Source organism: Prionailurus viverrinus, chromosome A1 (assembly GCF_022837055.1).
Source record: "Prionailurus viverrinus isolate Anna chromosome A1, UM_Priviv_1.0, whole genome shotgun sequence".
NCBI classification, from domain to species: Eukaryota; Metazoa; Chordata; class Mammalia; order Carnivora; family Felidae; genus Prionailurus; species Prionailurus viverrinus.
In genome coordinates, this window is record NC_062561.1 from 146515178 (window position 1) to 146540928 (window position 25751).

Here is a 25751-nt window from a genome sequence, read left to right on the forward strand (position 1 = left end):
AAAGTAATGATTTATCAGATATATGTTTTGCAAATATCTTCTCCCATTCTGTGGGTTGCCTTTAACTCTGTTGATGGTTTCCTTTGCTATACAGAAGATTTTTATTCTGATGTAGTTCTGCTGGTCTATTTTTGCTTTCATTGTCTGTGCTTTGGTATCATATCCATGAAATCATTGCCAAGACCAGTGTCATGAAGATTTGCCCTGTGGTTTCATCTAGGTTTTAAGTCTTTAATCTGTTTTGAGTTGATTTTTCTGTCTGGTGTGAAATCAGGCTCTGATTTCATTTTTTGCATGTGGATATCCAGTTTTCTCAGCACCATTTGTCCTTTTCCCATTGTGTGTTCTTGGCACCCTTGCTGAAGAGCAGTTAACTATATGTGTGAATCTGTTTCTAGGTGCTGTATTCTGTTCTGTTGGTCTTTATGTCAGTTTCTAATGGCAGTACTGTACCATTTTAATTACTGTAGCTTTGCAATGTATTTTTAACTAGGAAGTGTGATACATCCAGCTTTGTTCTTTCCCAAGATAGATTTGGCTATTTAGGACCTCAGTATATCTTCACAACAACTCTTTGAGTTAAGTGCTTTTGTCCCCACTCAGCAGATGAGGAAACTGGAGCTGGGAATGCACTTGAGGGCTGTCTGACTCCAAAGTCAGTGCTCTTTACCATTACCTTCCATATCTCTCAGCACATGGAGAATCATGAATTTAACAGTACACTGTGAACTAGGACACGTGTAAAATTAGATAAGTTTCAGAGATTTTTACTCACTTATACACCTGAAAAATACATGTAATAATGTATATCTTATAGATTTTTGAGGGCAATTTAATAGCTACCTGAAAAGCAATATGAGATTCTTAGTAAGAGTTAGAGTATCAAAGCAATGCCAGTTTCTGAAAAGAGGTTAATTGAAAATCTGCTCCCCATTAATTTTTCATGAAAAAGCAAACATCTTAAATAGACCCACTGATTTCACTCTATACTCTAAATTAAGCAGTATCAGGACCCTCCCTCCACCCTCTCCCCCACATAATACATCCTGGGAATGTGGTTTTTTTATTGGTTGAATATGTTGTCAGTCACAAGGCATGGAAAGTACTGCCTCTGCCCTGTTTGCATTTATGAATTAGGAGATGTGCTTGGTTAGAAGAAACTGATTAATTTCTTGATGGGAAGAAAAATCTTGTTTAGTTTTTCACTCATTTTTTTATGTATGGGATTTTCTCTAACTTTTGACCAGATACTTGCCAGGAAGAATGTAAGGTGAGTAATTGCACATTTTTAAATTCAGTGCATCTGTTAACTTCGATGCAAGTGTGGAACTAGATGGTTCTGTAATTTCTTTTTATTGTTGCATAGCTATATTTGTTTATAATTCAAATTGGATATATTAGATTAGATCATTCAGTAGCTAATAAAATCATTGAACCAGAGTTTATAAATAAGAGATGAAAATATAATCTTTATTATAAGAGGCAAGAGTTATTCAAAATGCACAAGAAATATTTGTATTGTGTATCAAAGTATGTATCTATGAGAAAATGACTCAAATCAGTGTTCAGGTTTCTTTTACACTTACAAGTAAATGTTGATTTCGTGGTTTTCTCATGCCATTATTATGAGAGAATAGAACAAGGAAGAATTTAAAAACCTCAGAAATATATAACCTGTCCTTCAAAGAAAAGGTGTTGAATCATTTTAGCTGGTAGGAGATGGTAATTGTTTAGATTACATACCGTTTAAAATTAACAAGCAAAATTTCTATTTCTGTTTCCTTTGTCCCTTTGGCTCTTTCCATACCATATAAGGGAAACTATAGAGATTTATATATAAGGGAGAATATTCAGAATCTGAATAGCAGTTAACTTATGTCAAATCTCCTAATTGCTTATTATGTGCCATCCCAACAAATACATCAGGGAATTTAGTGTGAACTGCCACGCAGGGTGGTCTGCCAGAACTTGTGTTAAAGAATCTTTGTCACCAGCTAATAAAAACTAGAAGTACAGGCATTTTCTGTTTGTTTTCCCCATTGTTTGTAAATCAGTGCTTTAAGTTCATTTTCAAATAATAGGTGACCTGTACTCCTTAGATTGTTAAAGCTTAGTAATGTTTCCTTACCTTGTTTATACAGAAATGACTGATTTCTATATTACACTGGTAATATGTACAGCAAGTACTGTGAAGTCCCAATTCTGTTTCTGAAGCAAATTTATTAGGTTTAAATAATCTTAGCTTCAGAAGGGATCCTAGAAATCACATTAATCAATGATCATTTGAATCTAAAAATATAGCATATTAATTCATTATGAAAGAAACAACACTTGCTGTTTTATGAATGTCTTTCAAATCATGGATCTGAAATTTAAAATACCTTTCAGTCCTATAGGTCAATTCAAGGTTCTTACATCTCTAGGAAGGTTGATTGTATTTTAAGCTTAGTACTTGTTTCCTGAGCTTAAGAGAGACTAGGAGTCACCACTCTTCCCTTACATATCACTTCCTCAAATTGGGTTTAAGCAATTCCTTGAACAAAAAGGAAATATTTTTCTTTTCACATAGCTTCCTGTGTGATCTTCTATTTTCCCCTTCCCTTTCAGACTTTGTTCATTCATCAATCTGTTAGTTTATTGATATATGTAACACATATATTTTTAACACTTGGTGCTTTTAAATAGGCAGGCACTGTGCCAGGTTCTGGGTCTACAGTGGTGGGTAAAACAGATAGAGCCCCTGCCTTCATGGAGCTTTAAGTCTAGTGGGGGAGGTTCTCTCACTAATCAAATGTGAGTCATGTTGTGAAAGAAAAGTATGGGAGGCTATGAGCACATATAAATAGGGGGATCTGAACTGCTCTGAGATGGTAAGAATAGTGTTCTTAAGGAAGTGACATTTAAGCTGTGATCTGCAGTATTTGGAGGATACTACCAGGAGGTAGGGGGAAGGGGAGGATAGAGAACATTTCAGGTAGAGGAAATAACAAGGCTAAAACTTTTATGAGAGAAGAAAGGAAGATGAAGTATTCAAGGAACTCAACAAAAGAAAGCTAGTCTGGCTAGAACAGTCAGGGGAATAGGTCAAATGAGGGGAGCACAGTTAGCAGGTCTTTCAGGGCCTTAGAGGTCATGGTGGGAATATGGTCTTCATCCTGAATAGAACCATGATGGGGCTGCTTCACCTTCACTTTCATGAAGGCATTCTTGGCAGCCTCATGATGGACTACCTGCTGTATCAAAAATATGGCACCAGCCACTCACCACAAACTTAGGGCTCTTGAATACTTTTCAAAGGTATTGCAGAGATCTCTTTTACTGGACAAGGATCTGAATATTTTAGAGACAGTGTAGGTTTTTTATTTTTTATTTTTTTTTTTAATTTCTTTTTAACCAGCATTTCTCAATTTATTCACATAGGTAACTTTAACCAGTAGTTCTTTAGATCTTATTTTAGTTAAGAGATTATGTAGTGATGTGAAAATGCATATAGATTTTATCTTTAGTTGAGATTATGGTATCCCATAAATCCTGATTAATTTAGTCTTATGGGTATGGGAAAGGCATATCTAAATTACAGTCATTTTAAAAAAGAAGTATAGCAGTGTTATTGTATATTCACGACCATAGATTCATTGAAATGAAAATAAGCCTGTGTTGTCTTCTAAAAGTTTTTCATTTGCGAACACATGGAAATTCTTAATGAGTAGAGCAAAGTGTCAAGCCAAGCATATTATCAGTATGGTAGCTTATCCATTCATCTATCCATCCATCCATGCATTCCTTCCTTCCTTCATTCATATACTTTTATTCAGGAATATTAAACTGTTTTGCAAACCAGACACTGTATTTACAAATTGTTAGGCAGTTAGTTAGGCATGAGCTAGGAGAGGTAAAGCAGATGCTGGCCACACCTTCTGAGCCACCCCTGAGGGTTAACACCAAATTCAGAGCCAAGTCTAAGGGCTAAACACAACAGCAAAGACCTAGCCACAGTGCTGGCTCAAAAGCCATAAGGGGACTTTGAAGCGCTGAGAATGAGCACAAAAGGTGTAACTTGCCCCTTAGAACTTTAAAGTCAGAACAAAAACTCGTTACACACTCGTAAATATACAATACATAAATAAGTACAATTATCACAGCATGTATCATGGGTAGGTGCATGTGCAGAAGCCAAAATATGATATAACCACCAGCTGTCAATCAAAAATGTCAATCAGGGGTACCTGAATGGCTCAGTTTGTTGAGCCTTGGACTTTGGCTCAGGTCCTGATCTCATGGTTTGTGAGTTCGAAGCCCACGTCAGCTCACTGCTGTCAGCATGGGGTCTGCTTGGGATCTTCTGTCCCCCTGCTCTCTGCCCATCCCCTGCTCTCTCCCATTCTCTATCTCAAAAATAAACATTTTTTTAAAGTGTCAATCAAAACCAAACTTACACGTGCAGAAAGCAGGCTTAAAAGGATGCAGCTAGAGCTTCTTGGTGCCATTGCCAGCCTTGCTCCGGCTCTGGTCCGCTTTCACTCTTGAAAGCGTACTATACGGATCTACTCAGTAAACTCTATCTCCCCAGTCTGGTCTTGGGTCTCCAGTTCTTTGATGCATCTGGGACGAGAACCGAGTGACCTGGTAACAATGACTTAATACATTTTTATCTCATTTAGGTAAACTATATCTCAGAATTTTCAGTTTTTGTTCGTTAAGACATTTTAAGATTGAGTACTTAACCCTGTATCATGACATATGATTTTTTGATCAATGAGATTCAAGTTAAATTTTAAAGTCTGTTTGTGTATGATGATGTTATTGGAAAGCTTGAAGCTCTTTAAGCAGTATTGCCTGGGTATTAGTGTTTCTTTCACATATTCAGTTACTTTGTAACTTTCACTACAGAGTTTGGAGTTTAGGTAAGATAGAGATCTTTTAGCTAAAGCACATCTCTATTGTGGTTACATGATTACTGATTGGAAAATTAAAGTAAATTTACAGGAAATTAAATTTCTTAATGGTCCTAGGTGTAATTGGGCTCAGAGGACTGATTCATGCTAACCCTACTCAAATGAGAGTTACTATAAATCAGAATACAAGTTTATAAATTTTTAAAGGAAGGCATCTTTTTAAAAAGACTAAATTAGACAAATTTAGTCAGTTTATCTTTAGTAACAAACAACTCCAGCTTTCCAGAATCTCATGATCTCAAACATTTATTTCTCACTCATATTACATGTTGATAGCTACAGGTGGGCTGTCATAGCCCTGCTCTAGCTGTTTCCCATGTCTTGTCATTCCAAGACCTAGATTGAAAGAGCACCCCTATTTGGGCATGCCATTGTCATGGCAGAGGGAAAAGGGCAAGAGGTGGCAGACACATGCAATACCTCTGAAAATTTCTAGAGAACTGGCACACTATTGCTTCCATTCATATGCCACTGTCTCAACCAAGATGCATAGCCAAGACTTAACTCTGGGGCAGGGAATCTTCTCCACCTACAGGGAGGTGCTGCAAGGTATATGGCCAAGGGCAGGGATATATACATCTCTGGGATTGTTTCCAGGGAGTTGGGAACAATCATACACTCCACCATACTACCACAGTATTAAAATATGCATAGCGGATTTCTCAAATAATACATTTTAGACATTATCTAACAACTTCCAATTACTATTGACAAAGTTTTAGTCTCCAACACTTCCCTCACCTTTCTTTCTTTATCCCCTCCAGCCCTCCAATATATTATTATTTACATTATTACTTTCATTTAAATCTGTCCATTGGTGGATGCTCAGACAAACAAAATGTGGTATATCCATACAATGAAATATTTCTCAGTAATAAAAGGGAATGAAATATTGACATATGTAACATCAATGAATCCCTATCATTGTGTTAAGATTAAAAAAAGCCAAACGCTAAAGAATATGTATTATTCTATTTATAATTCTAGAAAATGCAAACTAATCTAAAGTGACACCAAGTCTTTAGTTTTCCTGTGGCTGAGAATGGAGGGAACATCTCTTTCCTGCAAAAGTGCATAGGGAAACTTTTGTGTGATGTAAATATTCTGTACCTTTATTATGGTGGTATGCATATGCTCAAACTTACCGGATTGTACACAATGAGTGAATGTAGTTTATTGTACTTAAATTGTACCTCAGTAAACTTGATAAAGTGAGAAAAATTGTATATATGCATGAATTTATTTATTTATTATTATTTTTTTTTATTTTTAACGTTTATTTATTTCTGAGACAGGGAGAGCAGAGCATGAACAGGGGAGGGGCAGAGAGAGGGAGACACAGATTATGAAGCAGGCTCCAGGCTCTGAGCTGTCAGCACAGAGCCCGACGCGGGGCTAGAACTCACGGACCGCGAGATCATGACCTGAGCCGAAGTCGGCCGCCCAACCGACTGAGCCACCCAGGCGCCCCTGCATGAATTTATTAATAGCAATGAGTACATATCATGGTCAGTTATTTGTCCTCTTTAGAAATTCTCATTAGTTAATAGAGACTGTATTACCAAGAGAATGGTACATTCAGTTTGTAATTGGTTCCGTGTAATTCATTTTAAAGCACTTTACTGTGATACAGATTTAGTAACTCTTTAGCTAAAATTATGTTTTACATGTGGATAATGATATGTAATATATCCCTAATTGTAAATATATTAAGTTTATGTAATATCATATATACATATAGGTCTTAGCAGTCTCTTAAGTATAGAGTTTAATCTGCACTCTCCTATACTATAGGTTCAAGTTATGAAAAATTTAAAATATGCAATAAACTAAAATTTTTTATAACATTTATGACACAATTAGAGATTTAAGCAATTGACATATTTAATGTTAAAGAATTATTGATATTTTCTAGATATAACTGGCCTATTATTGTTAAAAGTCCTTATCTTTTAGACATCCATACTTAAGTCAAATAATTTCTGGTATTTTCTTCAAAATAATACCACAGAGGAGAAGTAGGTGAACTCATAAGTGAAAAAAGATTGCTTATGACTTGATAATTACTAAAGCTGGATGTTGGGTACAAGTACATGCGGGTGGGAAGAGGACTTCTGTTTTTCTGTTTGTACGTGTGTGCTCTCAATATTCCATGATTATATTTATGTGTGTTTATAATATTCCATGTTAGAAAGATGTGTAGATTTTCTAAGTTAGCAATTTCACTTCTAGGAATTTATCTTAAGGAACTTCTTGGGGATATGAACAAACAATCTATAATAATGTTCAGTGTAGTACTGTTTATTAATTGGAAACAATCTAAATACTTAAAGGAATTTGGTCAAATAAATTGATACATTTGTATGATATAAATACTAACATGGAATTCAAAATTATATCAGAAAATCATGATGAGCCCTGGGTGATATAGAATTATTCAATCACTATATTGTACATCTGAAACTAATATGACCCTATATGTTAGCTAATGGGAAGTAAAATAAAAACTTAAAAATTACATAAGAAAAATATATAATTACATGAGAAAATATTTGTGATATACGTTTAAGTGGAAAAAATTTGCACTGTTTTTAAGTATTATAAAAAGTAACTTATATGTGTTGTGTGTGTGCATCTCTGTGTTTGTGTGTGTGTGTACGGTCAAACAACAGAAGGATATATATTATAATTTATATCCTAGGGGTGCCTGGGTGGCTCGGTCAGTTAAGCATTCTACTCTTGATTTCGACTCAAATCATGATCTCATGGTTGGTGGGATCCAGCCCACATCTGGATCTTCTGTGCTGATAGCGTGGAGCCTGCTTGGGATTCCTTCTCTCCCTCTCCCTCTGCCCCTCTCTTGCATGCGCACGCTCTCTCTCTGTCTCTCAAAATCAATAAAATAAACTTAAAAAAATTTACATCCTCATAATTTTCAGAAATAGCTTTTTGGCAATTGGGTCTTTTTAAAATTTTTTTTTATTTAAAGTGCTTATTTCATTTGAGAGAGCTAGTGAGTGCACAAGTGGGGAAGAGGGAGAGAGGGAGAGGGAGAGAGAACCTCAAATGGGCTCCACACTCAGCGTGGATCCTGACATGGAGATCAATTTCACGAATGGTGAGATCATAATGTGAGCCAAAATCAGGCGTCTGACGCCCAAACCCCACTCAGGCATTCCAAGTCCAACTTTTTTTTTTTTTAATAAAAATGATTGAATATTTTTGCTTTCATATACTAAGAGTACAGTGAGTATAAAATTTCATGGTAAAATATTTTATGTTTTATTGTTTGACTATTTGGTTTATTATTTGGTTATTTTTGGTTAAACCTCAGTGTTTAGCACACTGCTTGGCTCATAGTAGGCCTTCAATAATAATATTCACTGGATAAGGATTAGGGTTGATATTTACAAATTTAGAAAAATCTGAATTTTTCATGTTTTCTTTGAAGAACATGTATTACTTTTTAAAATCAGAAATTTGCTATGGAAAAGTAAACAGTTTTGACAGGTAGTTTGCCTTCTACTTTGATGTGTCATAAACTGAGATATCCTCCTTAAAACTTCTTATAAAATCCGAAATTTAGCTATTCAGCATCTTTTTGTTTTTTTCTAGTTTCATCTCTCAGACATCTTCAAATAAAGAAGTGGTTGTAAACGGTAAGATCTGTATTTGTCCTTATGATTCCTTGAAGGGTTGAGGAGAAGGTTATTGTCTGTCATGGGCTTCCCTGAACACTGGTGATTGGAACAGCAGTCTCTTATGTAAAATCTCTTAAACTAGTATATTCTAAATTATCAGTCAGAAGAGGCTCAAGCCTGGTATATTTCACATGGCTTAGCATTTTATTGTCATTCGGTTATATTAATAAATAAGTTACATTTAGCCTTTGTATTCGTATCATTTATTTGACAGATCAGCAGAGTAATGGAGATATGAAACAAACCCAGAATTGTACAACAGTACCAATCACACAGGTAAGGATATGTTAGGAAACTAGATTGTATCTTAAAAAAAAAAAATTAAACACGTTTCAATCAGGTCGGAGCCACTGTGAAAATATAAATAATAATTCTGTTAATAACTAACATTCTTGCTTAAGCTTTGGGTGGGGGAATGCATTACAATAGTCTTATGGTAAAGAAAAAAACTAAAGTTTTACTTGCTCTTGTATATTTTCATTACAATATTCAGCTTTACTTTTGTTACTTTCTAGGCAGGATCACTATAGTAACGGTTTAACTTTGGTTACTAGTAAGCTTGGATTGCTGCTGCTTCTTTAATTTCTGTTTTATCTGTACTTATCCTGGAGTAATTGGTATGAAATAGTTGATGTAGATAAGTAGATCTTCTTTCAGTTATAGACCTGCCCTTGTGACTTCCAGGGTCAAGTACCAAAGTGCATTGTCTTGAGCTTCCTAGAAATCAGCAAGGGTTTCATAAAATGAAGACTGATATTAGAATACCCTGTTAGTTTATGTATATTAAATGATCTGGAGCTGCACTGTCCTAAGCAGTAGCCAGTAGCCACGTGTGGCTATTTAAATTTCAACTCAAATGAAATAATGTTAAGTAAAATTAAAAATTAATGTCCTCAGTTGCACTTGCCACATTTGGTGCCATAAGAGCTACATATAGCTAGGGCCTGCTCCGCTGGACACTGCAGATATTAAACATATCCAGTATTGCAGAATGTTCTATTGGGCACTAATGGTCTGGAGAATTATGCTTGGTATCTAGAAGACTCTTGTTTGTTGGTTTGTTTTTTTGTTTAACATGTTAATTTCTTTATTTTAAAGTCCTGTGTTATTTAGGTTCTTATTTTCATGGCATGTTGAATTTTTGTTTTTAATTACTAGACTTTTTTTTTTGAGCAGCTTTAGGTTTACAGAAAAAAAACTGAACAAAATATAAGTTTTCTATATGCTTTCTCAATCACTCCCTACTCCAGTTTCCCTTTATTTAACATTTTGTGTTAGTTTGGTACGTTTGTTAAAGTTGATGAACCAATATTGATAGATTATTATTAACTAAAGTCCATAGTTTACACTAGGATTCACTCTTTGTGTTGTACATTTTATGAGTTTTGACAAATGTATAATGTTATCTATTACTGTTAATAGTGTTTTACAGAATAATTGTTTCATGGCCCTAAAAATCTATGCTCTACCTATTCATCCCCACTTTCTCTCGCAGCCTGGTGACTTTTTAAAGTCTATATTGCTAATATTGTCATTTGCAAAATTGGATCTTTTTTTTTTTTTTTAACAATTTGGTCCTTTCAAATTTGGGTGCTTTGTGGAACTAGTTTCATATACTTTTCAGACATACCTGTCATTTTAGCTTGTTATGATTAAGATGGGTCTACTTGTCTCCTTTGTCCCACAGTAGTATGGACTCTGGAGCTGGAGAGATCAGCTTCAATAGGTTGTGAATTAATCCTTTTACTTCTGAGAAGCCTTTTGTACCATGGAAACAAATCCATCTCTTAAATTTTGTTTATTTGGTTAACTAGACTCTCAACTACACTCTGAGCAGACAAGGACATTTGGAAAAAGAAGCTTGGAATGCATTCAGCCATCATAGCCCAGTTAATGTCTCTATGGATGGAATTCCTTGCATTCTTTTCTGGGCCAAAAGAATAACAATAAAATTTAAGAATCAGACCTGGCTGGATTTTACAGATGAAGCTTTTGGCCAGAAGGCAGCAGTGGACACTAGCAACTCAAATTGCAGTGAAGAAAGTGCCACGTAAGTTGCCATTAGGGTATTGTAGTCTGTTAACTGGGCGTTCGAGTTTTCTGACATTTCAGAAGATGGAAGTAGGTTCGTTTGTAGTTAACTTGAAACACATCTCTGAGGAAATGTTTAACGTCTACAATGAAAGAAAAATCAGAAATTAATTTAAAAACTATTTTTCCTAGCTATTTTCTTCTTATAATACCTCAAGAAAAATCAGAGTTGTGAAAGAGGAGGTTTTCCAAACTCATTCTGAAAACTGAAGAGGACCCCAGGCTTGGTATCAACTCCAGATGTGAGGTGTCCACCTACTTTTGTGCCAGCAGGGAGGAAATCGTGTATCAGCAAGCAGAGTTCTACGTCTTCTACTGGGGGGGAATCATGAAGGCTGACTCTAGCCAAGGAAGAGTCCCAATTCTAGAGAGTGTTCTGAAGTTGTGGAACGTTGCCAGTTTGCAGGGGTATCTTTGGCCAAATTTCAGAGAATTCTTTAGAACAGTTCTTCAAAATGATTATAATAATTGCTTTTGATTTGAGATAAGCAGATTAAACAAATATCCCTTTTAAGGAGGAAATCAATGTCCAGTACCTTTCTCTGCTTTTAGTCATCTGAGCAAAAATTTTTTCTTGTATTTGTTTTGGTCAAGAAGGAGTAAGTCTGGCATGTCCCACTTGCTTTCTGTAAATCTCCTTGCTTTCAACATTTGCTGGTATAATGAAGGCTTTTGGAAGATTGTCTGCATTTGTTCTGGCCTGGTTGAGATGGGCAGAATGCTAATGTATACTGTGTATTTGTGTGTGTGTGTGTGTGTGTGTGTGTGTGTGTGTGTGTGGCATTTTTACTCCAGAACTTGACATTTCATTTAAAAATTATTGATGATGGGTGAAAATGGATTGTATTAGTATTACAAGTTATATTACAAGTTTTAGTAAGCATCTTGCTATTCAGAATGATTGTCTCTTATTAGAGAATTAGAGGATTCTAAGTATAAGCATCCAGAGTCCTCCCAGATTTGTTTATTCTGTTACAGCACAGACTACCAAAGAGACTCCAGCACTGCTGAGAGCTCAGGACTTGTTCCTTGGGCTCTAATTAATTCCCTACAGGGCTCTTTATTTGTGGTCAGCTGCCTGGAGAGAGGCTGATTGCCTAGGGATCATCTTGCCTGTCTGTGGCTGACTGGCCCTTCTTGATTCCATTTATTCTGACCACAGGATATTTGTGGGGGAGATCAGAGCACCACAGTTTTTTTGCTGGGCTTTAGAAATCTTAATGATCACTGGGAACCCAGAAACAGAAAAAATGACAACTTGGCTTCTAGGCCCAGTTCTGCCAGTGAGCTTTGTGACTTTACAAATAGGAGCTGCCATGGGATCATATCTGTGAATGGAGGTGATGGCATCTATTAATTGTAACAGGCCTGGAGCATTTGCCATGGATCAGGCCAGAGCAAGGACTTCACGGGCACAATATTTATTATTCCTTACAATACTATTGTGAAAAAGTCCCTGAGTCACAGACCATTACCATCTGAAATCAAACTTCGTAGAGGTTAGGAAATTTGATAAGACCTTACAGCTTGTTTGCTAGTAAAGCTGAGGTCTACAATGTTTTTAATAGTGGCATTTTACCTCCTCTCTCTTGGCGCTATCTCATAGCATCATGAAAATCAAATGGGGAGGGGCACCTGGGTGACTCAGTTACCGGCTCATTCAGCTAAATGTCCAACTTCAGCTCAGGTCAGGATCGCAGTTTGTGAGTTCAAGCCCCGCTTTTAGCTCTGAGCTGTCAGTGCAGAGCCTGCTTCAGATCCTCTCTCTCTCTCTGTCCCTCTCCCTCTCCTCCTCCTCCTACCCTGATTGCATGTGAGTGCTCTTTCTTTCTCTCTCTCTCTCTCTCTCAAAAAAAAAAAAAAAACATTAAAATCAAATGGGGAATTGTATGCATGAGAACTTGTCAGGGGCCACTCAAAGTGGTAGTATTATCTTCCTAACATGCTAATGATAAACTAGAGTAAAATAGTGCCTAGTTTGCTGGTGGAAGGACCTAGGGAAGCTTTGGTTTTCATAATGCACAAAGGAATAATTGGGTGGAACCTGACTTTTCTTCTTGGCCACCAATGTAATAATTCTACTGGGACAAGTTCTGAGTGAATAGCCCCCACCTCCTGGAGTACTGCTCAGGCAAGTGTGCCCACATCCAGGACAGCCGACCCAAGGGCATGAGTGGGAGGCTTCCCAGTACACGAAGCATGCAGGGACCAGATATTGAGTCCGTCCCTCATTCCTGTGAATTGTGGACATTAGTGGACATTTGCTGTGCTGGCAAGGAAATCTTCTATTCTCAAGAACCAGAAAGGGAGTGACGGAAAGAACAAACCCAAGTAAAGACATAACCATGTAGGGTCAAAAGCACAGATTAAAAAAATATGACCTTGTTTTAGTGCCTGGAAACAAAATGTTCAGGGAAAGGCGAATTGTTGGCAGACAGATTTGCTACGGAAGTCTTTTTAAATAGTGAAAGCCCTACAAATAGAGCATAATCTGAGCATCTGTGTGTATTTCGAGTTTAGGCAATTATAGTCTGAAGAATTCAGAGTCCGTTTGAAACCTGGGAGGTTAGGCGCTTGGAAGAGTAAAAGCAGCTCTTTTTTGAGTGACTTACTAGATTGTATTTCTCCTTCGTGTTCTCAGGTAATGGTGCCGTGGCTGGCAGTTAAGAGCCTTGCTGAATGATTGTCGAATTTGCTTTGTTGAAATCAAGCATGTTCTTTACTCTGCAGCAGAGCATGTTAACAGCTTTCACCAAAACCAGGACTGCTGGAGAGAACTCTTGCAGGGTCAGAAGCATAGAGGCCATTGAGCTGCTCCATCAGAAGGGGGGAGCCATTAGGGTGGGCTCAGTGTGGCCTTGCTTTGAATTTTAGTTCATCAGCTACAGAGCCAGTTTATAGATAACTAAGCTATTCTGATTCCTTGGAAGAAGTAGAGAAATGTCTGTTAGAGTAAGTGACCAATCAAATTCATAAAATACTATTCAAGGAGTACAATTTATTTCTTAGAAGTTTTAAGTAATTTGTTAACTATTAGAATATTATTAGAGAAAGGCCTTTTGGAGACTTGCTTAACTGAGTAAATTACCTTATAAAGTATTTATAAATGAGTGCTTTTAAGGTGGCTGAGCTTATAATGTTAGGAAATAAAGATAATTCTCTTAGTGACTTTATTTACAAGGTTTATTTTATAAATATCTCTTACCCCATAGATAGTATGAAGATAAACTTTAGCTCAATCACTGACATTTCTATTTCTTGATAAGTAGGACCAAATTAATGAGATTATATTTGTGGGGTTTTTTTTCAAGTTTGTAATTTTACATTTTATGGCTACCCACTTTTGCTTTTTTGGTTTTATGGCATATGTTGAGGTGTTATAACTTCTAGACATTATAATGTCTATTATATAGATAATATATAATACATAATATATTATAATATTTATATATATTTATATAATATATATTATAATATATAATATATAAAAGGATGCAGCACCATCCTTTCTGTATTTACATTTTTCACATTTTCTCATTTCAATTATTTAGCTTTTTCTCATTTTTATTTTTCAACCTTATTGAAATATAATAAAATACACTAAACTGCACATGTTTAAAGGACACACTTTGATCAATTTTGATGTGTTTGTACACCCATGAAACCATTACTATAATCAAAACAGCAAACATTTTCATCACCCTGAAAAGTTTCTTTGTGCCCTTTTGTGATCTTTCTCTCCTGCCACTCCCACCCCTCCAGGTAACCACTGATCTGCTCTCTATCATTATAGATGAGTTTGAATTTTCTAGAATTTTATATAAATATACTCATATAGTGTATATTCTTTTTTAGTCTGGCTTCTTTCACTTAGCATAATTATTTTGATATTCTTCTGCTTTGTTGCATGTGTCAGAGTTATGTTCCTTTTTACCGCTGAGTAGTAAGTACTCCATTGTATAGATACACCACTACTTATTTATCCATCCACCTCTTGATGGAAATTTGGTTTTTGCCCCAGTTTTTAGATAGCTTTCCAAATAAAGTCGTGTTAAGCGTTCATGTGTAAGTCTGTATACGAACATATATTTTCATTTCTCTTAGATAAATACCTAGGAGGGGAATGGTCAGATCATATGGTATATGTATGTTTGGCTTTTTAAGAAACCACCAAATTGGCTTTTTGTACCATTTACCTTCCCACCAGCTTTGTGTGAGGAGGTTCTGGTTGCTTTACATCCTCACCAACACTTGGAATGGTCAATGTAAGACTGTAAAGAAAATATTTTTATTGTTTCTGCATGGTTAGCAATTTCTGGACAAATTTTACTGGGACTTGGGTTAAAAAATAAGCCTTGGAGTTAGTTAGTAATTTAGTTAGATTCATCTCCTTAGAAGAAAGTGTTTACCTGTCAGGAGTACTGAACCTCAGGACCACGGACATATTGCAGGGTTTGGAAACCCAGAGAGACTTCTTGTCTTCCTCTTAGAAATAATTATTTACATTCAAGGGTATTAGACATGCAGCCGTTTGTCTCCTTTAAGATGAGCTATTTGCTCCCATTCAAAGGCTAATAAAACTCATCTGCTTACATTGTGAGGTAGGTAACTAGTACCCTTCTCTTTTCATGTTTCCAGGACAGTTTTTGACACTATGGAAGCAAATGTTTTCTTCCTCTCTCAGGAGGTGAAGGGGTACCACAGTCTCCCTCTTATATAAACTCCCAGATTCATAATTTTGGTGTTCCTCATCTGTATTACAAATCTCAGTATGTACAGGATGATATCTGGCTCTCATCATGTTTCTAAGGCAGAAGAATTCGGTTAAAAGGGGAATCAGGGGGGCGCCTGTTTGGCGCAGTCGGTTAAGCGTCCGACTTCAGCCAGGTCACGATCTCGCGGTCCGGGAGTTCGAGCCCCGCGTCAGGCTCTGGGCTGATGGCTCAGAGCCTGGAGCCTGTTTCCAATTCTGTGTCTCCCTCTCTCTCTGCCCCTCCCCCATTCATGCTCTGTCTCTCTCTGTCCCCCCAAAAAATAAAATAAACGTTGAAAAAAAAATTTTTTTTTTAAAAAATGGGGGTGGGGGAATCAGGGCACCTGGGTGGCTCAGTGTCCAACTTTGGCTCAGGTCATGATCTCACAGCTCTAGAGTTCAAGCCCCACATCAGGCTCTGTGCTGATAGCTCAGAGGCTGGAGACTGTTTCTGATTCTGTGTCTCCCTCTCTCTGCTCCTCCCCTCTCAAAAATAAGTAAATATTTTTTAAAAATTCTTTAAGAAAAAAGGGGAACCAATATGGTTATTGCTATGAGTTAGTAATAATCTGTCTCTGCTCCCAGAAATCTCCTGTTAACTTTTACAAAAGTGTGAATAAATATGGATTTTAAAAGTTTAAGAGTCGGTTCTTAAAAAAAAAAAATTAGCCATTTCGATTACTGTATCATGGTGCTTTTATCTTATTGTGGTCTTATTTTATATTTTGCTGATAGCTAATGGTGTGCTGAGCATCTTTTCATGTACTTATTAGCTATTTGTGTATTTTCCTTTGTGAAGTGCCTGTCTTTTCACCATTTTTAAGTTAGGTTGGTTGCCTTCTTATTATTGAATTGTTAGTGTTATTTATTATATTCTGGATACTAGTTCTTTGTGTATATGTATTGTGAATATTTTCTCTTGTTCTGTGGCTTGCCTTTTTTTGTTTCTTAACACTGTTAAGAGTATTTCTGAAGAGTAAAATTTTGAATTTAATAACGTACAGTTTATCAATTTTTCTTTATGTTTCATACTTCTATTTTTTTTTCAAGAAACCACTGGCTACCCCAAGATTCCAAAACTGCTATATGTTTATTCTATAAGTTTTATAGCTTTAGTTGTTCCATTTTGAGGTAATTTTGTAGTAGAGTGTTATGTAAAGGTTATTTGTATTTTGATAGATTATGTTCTTTCTGTTTTCTTAGTTTATCTATGAAGTTTGGTGATGCTGAAAGTCCCAAAGGTCTTGATATAAGGTAAGTATGGATACTACTTTAAAAGGTCATAAATTCAGCCCTCCAGTTTAGTTCCATATAATTTACTCATTCAACATGTAGTAAGTATCAAGGACCTCCTATGTGCCAAGCACTGTGACATGTGAAATGCCACATTTAACTAACTGTACAAAGTCAGTGATTTTATGGTAGGATCCTATCATAATGCTTTCTTCAGTTTCTACCAAAGCATCTCTGTAGTTTTTCCTTCCTCAGTTAAGACCTAGAAATCACATGAACCTGAGAATGTAATAGTCTTTTTCTTCTGAGCAAAGACTAAAATATATGTAAAGCTCCGAAGCTGTGACTCTGGTTTGAAGTTATTTTCTATATAATACCTTACAGTGAATCACACGTCATTTAATAATAGCAAAAAAGTCTCTGTTAGCTGAATTTCCCAGCAGACAACACAGGCTTACATCTTGCTCTGCTTATGTATGGAAGAATATATCTGCCAAGCAGTTAGGAACTGCTCCAGGAGTGGGGCACAATTTGAAGGCATTATATACTTTTTCTTATAATAATGAAATGTTTCCATTTCTATAGGACCAACCTTTTCATGGAGACAAACAGCCGTGTCTTTAACATTACTTGAAACACCAGCAGGATGTGGTAGGGTAGTCTTTCCTAAGCTGTGTTCCATGGAGCACTTCTGCTCTGTAAAAATATTTACAAGATTCCTAGGAAAGGGGTTCTGTGGTCAGATGTGTTTGAGAAAGACTGCACTCCACGTCCTCCTCTTGGAGATTGACACTATAAATTTGTATTAAACTTAAATTTATTAAATTTAATGTATAAAATTAAAGTTACTATGAAGACATGCTCTTAAGGAAGATTCCTGCACTTGGTAACTTTGATTAACCTCATGTTTCCTGTGTTTATCTCGGAAAACTCTTTCCTCAGAATATTTGTCTACATGTCATGGAACACTAGTGTTTCACTGATCATAATTTAAAAAATACATATCATCATATTTCAGACACACTTTATGAGGAAAATAGAATCCCACAAGGTGAGTAAACATATATACAAACCCAAATACACATATCTGTTTCATATAGGAATGAGGAATAGTTTTTATTCAAATAGCACCTTTTTTCCCCAAAAGGAAATTAGCTTTATGATTCTTATTTTTTCTGATGATAAGGGTATGTAGTAGACACTGTCAGTACCCTAGCTGTGTCGCTTTGGGCATTTCCATTTGAGAGTACTGTAGTCCACCAGCTCAAATTTGAATTGTCAGCCCTTCCTTACCTAAAAGCTTTCTTTAGTCAGAGAGGTCCACTGCCTCTTATCCCTACCTCAGCAGCTCTCAGTCAGTGACTGAAAGAAGTGTATAAACACCCCAGCTCCCTCACCCTCAGATCAGATAACAGACATGTGAACTACCCTGTCTCCCAGGGTACCCCATGGACATCAAACCCCACTTGCCCATAGTGGAAACTTGCTTAACAATGTGTCCTTTTGGGGTGCCTTCTACTCTGTCATTTCTCTTTTTCCCGTTTGACATATTTTGAGTGACTAAATTGCCAAATAAGTTTGGGACCACCTCCCCAAATACTTCTATTCACATCATTGTCTCAGGGTCTGCTTCTGTAGGGGCCCAATGCATGTCCAGAAAACAGAAAAATCAGAAAATGTTAATCTATGAAAAGAACGTGAAAATTATTCATAATTTAACCTCCATTTGTAATCATTAATATTTTGATCTCTGTCCTTCCAGAATTTTTTCTATGTAGTCATACATTTTTTTAATGAAGAAATGATCATGACATATTATAACTTTTTTATTGCTAGAGAGTATTCCATTCCAAAATGGCTAAGAGTAAGGGCTCTGGTCTCAAATTGGATTCAAAGCTCTGCTCCCATACCTAATCTCTGAGTAAATTTGCACAGGTTCTTTCCTTAACTCCAGTGTGTCTTGATTCATCACCTATGACATGAGGGTAATAATATTGTGTATCTCATGTTAAATAATAGAAGGGTGCTTGACACAGTAAAATCTTTTATTATTAGTTTTGACCCTTATTTATTTAACTAATTCTGTGTTATTGTCCATTTAGTTTTCCTCAACCTTTTGCAAAGTAAAATCAAGTTTTGATTACAAAAGGAAATAAAACAGGTTTCTTTGTGTTTTTCTTTTTGAAGGAGTTTGTACCATTCACTTTTATTCCTGCCCATCAGGAAACTCTTCTCCAGAACTAGAAGTAAACTCTCCCTGAGCCAGTTCTACTACCTGACAAAAGAGGGTGCAATTGCTCTGTTAATAGATGATTTCCTGTGTAGCAAAAATCAAGTGCTTTAGGAGTGATACTGTTGTAATCTTTTTCAGATTCACCCTTACCAATTACAAAAGGTCGTACATCCAGAGCTGGTTTAGTTTGCACAGAGTTGAGATGATTTTCAATAATTCGATCCAAGCAACTTTTAATGCCACTGGCATATATGCTCCATCGAGTTATTCCTACCGCTGCCAGCATGTCAGCAGCCTGCAGCGTTATGATGCCCTCTTGTTGCCCAGCTACGTGGATGATACTTCAAGCCTGTGGGAGGTCACCTTTGTTGATTTCCAGGTAATAAACTAAAACAGGTGCTCAGTGCACCTGTATATTTGGTGCCAAAAAGCCTCAGTGTTTGAAAACACCTATAATATACATGTTTAGGGAAAAGAGAGGAATAGATACCTTTAAAATAATGTTGGTATTTTTTTCTTTATCTTCTAAGTTTTGAAATGGAATCGGATAGAATGTTTCCTCTCCCTGTGCACTACCCACCGCCTATGCCTCCTCCCCACTTGCCTTTACATTCACATTTATGCAGTCACTAATAACTACCAATGAGGAACACCAGCAGTTGAAAGTGGAGTGAAGCTGTGGTGTGAAGTCCCGTGACTGACACTTCCTGGAGGGAGAGGCCCTTCTGGGGAGAGGAGCTGCTGGGCAATGATTTTATTTCCTTCTGGGGGTGGAACAGTGATCCTATCCGGACAGATAAGAAGTACATTTGTAGCCTGAGTGACAGCTTTGGCAGTTAGCATAAGAATGGAACTGTCAGCCAGGGAGTCACAACTATCCCAGAAGATCCTCTTGAAAGTACTTGGGGAAAGGCATGAGGAAAGGCTTAGAGACATCTGTCAACTTCCTCTGTCCTGTTTACCTGTTTAAAAAAACTTCCCTTGTTCTTCCAACTCACTGAAATAGGCAGGGTTTTGCTTGCCCTTTTGTGGACACTTTCCAATCTTTTCCAAAAGTAAATAGATTTACTTCCTCTCCTCCCAGCTCGGAGACGGGTGGTGTTCAGAGGCAGTTTGGGATAGGGAAGGAGCTTGCATTTTAACGTTTGAAAGAAAGTCTTGGTTTCAAATTGCTTGTCACCTCCCTGAGTCAGCTACTTCACCCTCTTAATTTCTGACCTTTCTTTTACGGATGTAAAGAAATCATGGCCTAAGATATGTGACAACACCCAGGACTGTGTCAGCCCTGGATTAACAGTAACTACTTTTGAGTCCTCTGTGTCTGCCAGCACTGTTGTGGTTATTTTACATACTTTGTTTTCAAACCTCATCATAATGTCACAAGATTGTTGTCATTATCCCTGTTTTACAAACGAGTTGCCTGAAGCTCTGATGGTTGCATAATTTCTCAAAGTGATATAACTGGTAAACAAACGTTAGAGGCAGAGTTTGAATTCTGGACTATTTGACTTCAAGGGCACATTATAGCATACATAATGCAGATGTATTTATCAACGTTTATAAAGTATATATTATATAGATTTCTCTCACTTGCCCTTTAGAAAGAGAAGCAGGCACAAAGGGCAGGAAGTAATATTGAACACATGGAATAATTCACACATTATCCTGCCTGATCGGAACAGAGGAATTGCCTGATTTATACCTCTACCTTGTTTCAGAAGTGACTTTTAAGGTGACTTACAGAAACACTGTATGGAAATTAACTTTGAAAAATATACAAACCACTTCATACCTATTACGATGGTTATTATTTAAAAGCAAACAAACAAACAAACAAACAAACAAAAACAAGCAAACCCCAAACAGAAAATAACACATGTTGGCAAGGATGTGGAGAAATTAGAAACTTGTACATTGCTAGTAAGAATTGAAAATGGTGTAGCCTCTCTGGAAAATGGTATGGTATTCCCTCAGAAAATAAACAGAATTACCGTGTAACTCAGCAATTCTACTTCTGGGTATTTACTAAAAGAATTGGAAGGAGGAGCTTGAACAGATATTTGTGTATTCACAGTAGGTAGCATCATTGACAAAAGCCAAAAGATGGGTGGAAACAACCCAAATGTCCATCAATGGATGAATGAAAAACAAAGCCTAGTGTATATGTGCGATGGAATATTAGCCTTACAAAGGGAGGAAATTCAGATACGGGCAACAGCATGAATGAACCTTGACATTACACTATGTGAAATAAAGCAGACACAAAAGGACAAATATTTGTATGATTTCACTTAAACGAAGTATCTACAGTAGTCCTATTTGGAAACAAAAAAATAAAATGGTGTTTGCAGGGGCCTGAGGAAGAGGGGAATGGGGAATTAGTGTTTAATGGCTGAGTTTTGCAAGATGAAAAAGTGTCCTGGAGATGGGTGGTGGTGATAGTTGCACAATAATCTGAATGGACTTAATACCAGTGAACTGTACACCTAAAAATGGTTAAGATGGTAGATTTTATGTTATTTATATTTTACAAACAAAAAAGGGGTTAAAGATATGGGGCTTAAGAAAAAGGAAGAAAAGATTAGTTACAGCCACCAGTGAGGCCATTACGCAAATCTGCGAGGCCATCTGTCTGACCTGGCTAGAAGCAGCACAGTGACTTGGCTCTAAAGCTTTGGAGCATCTAGTATATGAAAGAATCGCTCAGTTACATGTTCTTGAGGTCCGTAAGACTACTGAAAATGTGCTTGCGAGGAGCACTTTCATCCCTGGTCTGGGGCCGCATGTGCCAGTGTCTTCAGCAGTCTGGTGAACACAGCAGTGGATGTCAGAGGTGGGCATTTCTAGGCCATCCTGAGTAAGCAGATGGCAGAATGCGATGGCGGAATGTGAGCTCAGTGCAGGCGAGAGGTGGCGGTGTCCATAGTGGTTAAAATATGTACACAAAAGGCTGCATTCCACAGACATGGCTTTGCCCGTCTGACTTATTCTAAGAAGTACAGAGTGATGTCACATGCAAGGCAAACTGAAGGACTGCTAAAGTGTAGCCAGCATCACAAAGAGTGTATTTATTCAACACGGGCTAATTTTTGCTTCTTTGGAATGCAGGCTCAGTGTTGCCATCTTTTGTCATTTTGTCAAGAGCTTGACTCTTCAGGCACTAGCCCTTTGAGGACCCTTTGCCTCTTTCTTTTCTTTCCTTTTTTTTAAATTAAATAATTAATTAATTAATTTTTGAGAGAGAGAGAGAGAGAGAGAAGAGAGAGGGAACACGCACCTGGGGCGAGAGAGAGAGAGAGAAGAGAGAGGGAACACGCACCTGGGGCGAGAGAGAGACAGAGGATCCAGAGGGGGCTCCATGCTGACAGCAGACAGCCTGATGTGGGGCTTAAACCCATGTGAGACCATGACCTGAGCCAAAGTCAGACCCTAAACCTACTGAGCCAGCCAGGTGCCCCTCACTTTGCCTCGTCATAGAAAGGCGGGCCAGGGATCCCAGAAACCAGGCCAAAAGTCTCCTTCAGGAGCTGTTTTAGATTCAGTCTAGTGCACAGATAACTGGGCAAGCAAGGCCTCTAAAGTCTACGGCTACAGTCATTTCAGCATGAAAATATGCAAGAGCACCTACTTAAGTCATAAAAATGAGTTGTCACTTAAAGCCTTCATGGATAATTCAGTTTTTTGATGTATCCCTTTAAAACCAACTAGGTGACCGAGGTGATGCTATGTAGGATTCTTTTTCAAAAGCCAGCTAAGTGTGGGAGCTGCCTTCCACGAAAGATTGGTCTTATTTAGAGTAGTCTGTAGCCCAGTTTCTTTCACTGCGACAGTATTTAGATACAGAGCCAGTTGTCGATTTGAACCTCTTGTAGCTCCAACTATTTGAGCCACTTCATCTGCACATATGAGAAAGCTCTTCTTTCCATGCTCTGGGCAGGATGTAAAACAAGGGCTGGTATACAGCGCTTCCAAAAACAATACCAAGTCTGTACGGTACAACTGATAAAGAGGGGGAGGTAGCGTCTGGAGGAAGAAGAGACAGAACATACCAGGAGCTGTGGAATTGTAAACTGAGAAGTAACTCTGAAGTCAAACTTCCTGGGTTCGAATTATAACTTCATTGCACTTAAAAGAATCAATACATAAATAAAATAAATAAAAAATAACTTCACTCCACTTAATGCCGAGTGACTCTGGGCAAGTTACTTAACTTTTCTGTGCCTTAGTTTCTTCATCCATGAAACAGTAACTTATTCATAGGCTTTTGTGGTTTTTAAATGAGTTAGGGCAATATCTAATACATAAAAAATCTTCAGTAACTGTTAGCCTTTACTATTAGCTATATTTTGCCTCATTGGGAATCATAATATCTACTCTTAAGAGATTCTTCCTGTCCACATCCTGTCAACAGAATCGGAGGCAGAGGAACTGAGACGTATTTTTGTTTGTGAAATTATAACTAATGTTTATAAAATTTTGAGTGCACTTTAAATTTTAGTGACACCACTAAGTTATATTTTTAGATGAACTAGAGTATTTATGAGGATCAGATGACAAGAGGTTTTATTTCAGAGCCTTGAACTTCTTGAGCCTCTTAATTATGGTAAACATACATCGCAGAGTATCTGGGTCAGTTTTGATTAAAAATTGTTTCGCTGTGCCCATAAGCACACTCACATTTGTTGGATCATGTGCTCAAAGCATTCAGTGAAGTATGGCTCCAGTGCCTTAAATTTGATTAATTAGGAGCCCAGAACCCTCAGCCCAACTGACAAGTAGATCTTAGGAGAGAAAGACTATGTCACTTCAGCTTTTTCTCCTTGACAGATCCAAGGCTTTACCATCAAGGGGAAGCAGTTTGCCAAGGCCCGAGATTGTGCCTCTTCCTTCTCACCAGCAATTCTGATTGGCCTGGCCATGTCCCTGATCCTGCTGCTGGTGCTAGCCTACGCTCTGCACATGCTCATCTACCTGCGATATCTGGAGCGGCACTATGATTTTATCACCTCTCCGGCCCACTTCCCCCACTTGAAACCTCGAGATGCCGCAGAAGAGAAGGAGCTGCTGAGGAGCCAGGGAGTCGAGTGCTATGAACTGAGAAGCCAGCAGATCTGCAAAATTTATGTGTAACAGCACAGACCCCTCTTCCTCACGAAGTCCACAATGGCCAATGAAAGGAGTGATTTCTGTTGTGTCCTCTTTGACTTATGATATAAAATTTTTACCTTATGGCTTGATTTAAAAAAAAAGGAAATACATGCAAAAAATACATTTTGGAGGATCTGCTGGCCTACTTGAGGCAATGAAAAAGTTATCCCAGGAACCCCACAGAAATAAATATGATTGTTGCCCCAAATGTACTTTGAAAGCAAAGGGGTATTTCAAATTAAGACAAAAAAAAAAAAAAACCACGCCAAAACCCAAACAACAACAACAACAACAACAACAACAACAACAGCAACAGCAACAAAACCCAAAACCAATGATGCCATTTAGAGCAGGGAAAACAAATTTGGTCCTCCTTGTCTGTGCCAGTTTGGATGTGCTAAGTACAGAAATAATAAAAACAAAGGTTATCTGGAAGTTCTGAATTTTAAGTATTTTGTAACAGTTTGTATTTTTAATTTTTTTACTGTTTATTTATTTTTGAGACAGAATGCGAGTGGGTTAGGGACAGAGAGAGAGGGAGACACAGAATCCGAAGCAGGCGCCAGGCTCCCAGCTGTCAGCACAGAGTCCCACCGGGGCTCAAACCCACGAGCTCTGAGATCATGACCTGAGCCGAAGTCGGATGTTCAACTGACTGAGTCACCCAGTCACCCCGTCACAGTTTGTATTTTTAGAAATTATATCCCAATTTTGTTTTAAAAATTAGTCTCTTTTACAGAGATGTTTAGGGAAGAGTATTGCCAATATGGCAGAACGCTTTATTCAAAGGCTGTCTTGTCATTTTACTTTGCTGTTCAGAGGCAGTCCAGTTCAATTTGTGAAGGAGGGGTAACAGTCTTGGAGTTTCTTACGTTTTCCTTCTGGCTGTGGTGGCCAGGCTTGTCTCGTTTGTCTGGTGCAGACCTGCATTAACCCTCCTAGGTACCACCTGAAATAAACAACTGAGCTAAGAACAGGGTGCTTGCTATGCAAACAGCTTCAAGGCAAACCCCATAAACTCCCTTCCAATGAAATAGTGTTCCTCCAACTCTTCTTTAATAGAAATTCTGCAGTTACCACTACTCTTCTTACAACCACCTTTTTCCGTATGGATTTCTCTGTAGTCTTTTCCAGTTCTTGACAGATACTAAAGATTGACTTGCTCTGGATTTTCAACAAAGCTTCTCTAACATGCCTTGTATATTAAAGAGGTATCATGTGTAAAGAGTAAATTGCATTTCCCTAAATAGGGTTCCATACGTGATCTGCGCAAAACTTAGAAAGCTGATGGGAACTATGTGGGATAGAGGTCATGCACAGAGAAATTGAATCTTTTGGGCAGCTGTGGTAATGAGTTTACAGTCAATTCTGTGGTCTATAACTAAGAATCTTGATTCATGTACTTATTTATACCAAAGTTGATCATAGGGAACACACCCTCAAGAACATAGGAATCTAGGATTGATTATTTTATCTGTTTAGTCTAAAACCACTGGGGACTCTGTTAGCATTAGAGAGTGGGAAAAGGAAAGATCATGTCATTCTGTAATGAAATTTTCATTGTGGTCACTTTGAGTGTCCATTGATAGTAGAAATGATTGCTGTGGTAGGCCAAAGGTACTTGAAGGGTAAACATA

At 37.5% G+C, this 25751-nt stretch overlaps 2 protein-coding genes across 5 annotated transcripts in view; one reads left to right on the plus strand and one right to left on the minus strand.

Annotated features, from left to right (window-relative positions):
- Positions 1–785, minus strand: part of RPS23 (ribosomal protein S23) — a 33745-nt gene extending 32960 nt beyond the window's left edge. Inside the window, exon 1 of one of the 2 annotated variants that reach the window (XM_047862325.1) lies at positions 772–785. The gene's annotated coding sequence lies outside the window, so the exon portion shown is untranslated. The remainder of the gene's footprint in view (positions 1–771) is intronic. The other variant, XM_047862330.1, reaches the window with a different exon arrangement.
- The window catches only part of LOC125167667 (V-type proton ATPase subunit S1-like protein), a 41198-nt gene extending 16804 nt beyond the window's left edge, over positions 1–24394 (plus strand). For 2 of the 3 annotated variants that reach the window (XM_047862115.1, XM_047862125.1), the window contains 6 exons: positions 8571–8614; positions 8871–8932; positions 10471–10706; positions 16704–16754; positions 19105–19345; positions 23794–24394. In XM_047862115.1, coding sequence (XP_047718071.1) covers positions 8891–8932; positions 10471–10706; positions 16704–16754; positions 19105–19345; positions 23794–24096 — 873 coding nt within the window. In that variant the 5' untranslated portion in view covers positions 8571–8614; positions 8871–8890 and the 3' untranslated portion in view covers positions 24097–24394. Of the gene's footprint in view, positions 1–1175; positions 1271–8570; positions 8615–8870; positions 8933–10470; positions 10707–16703; positions 16755–19104; positions 19346–23793 lie in introns of those variants that run through there. The other variant, XM_047862107.1, reaches the window with a different exon arrangement.
- The last annotated feature ends 1357 nt before the right edge of the window (positions 24395–25751 follow it).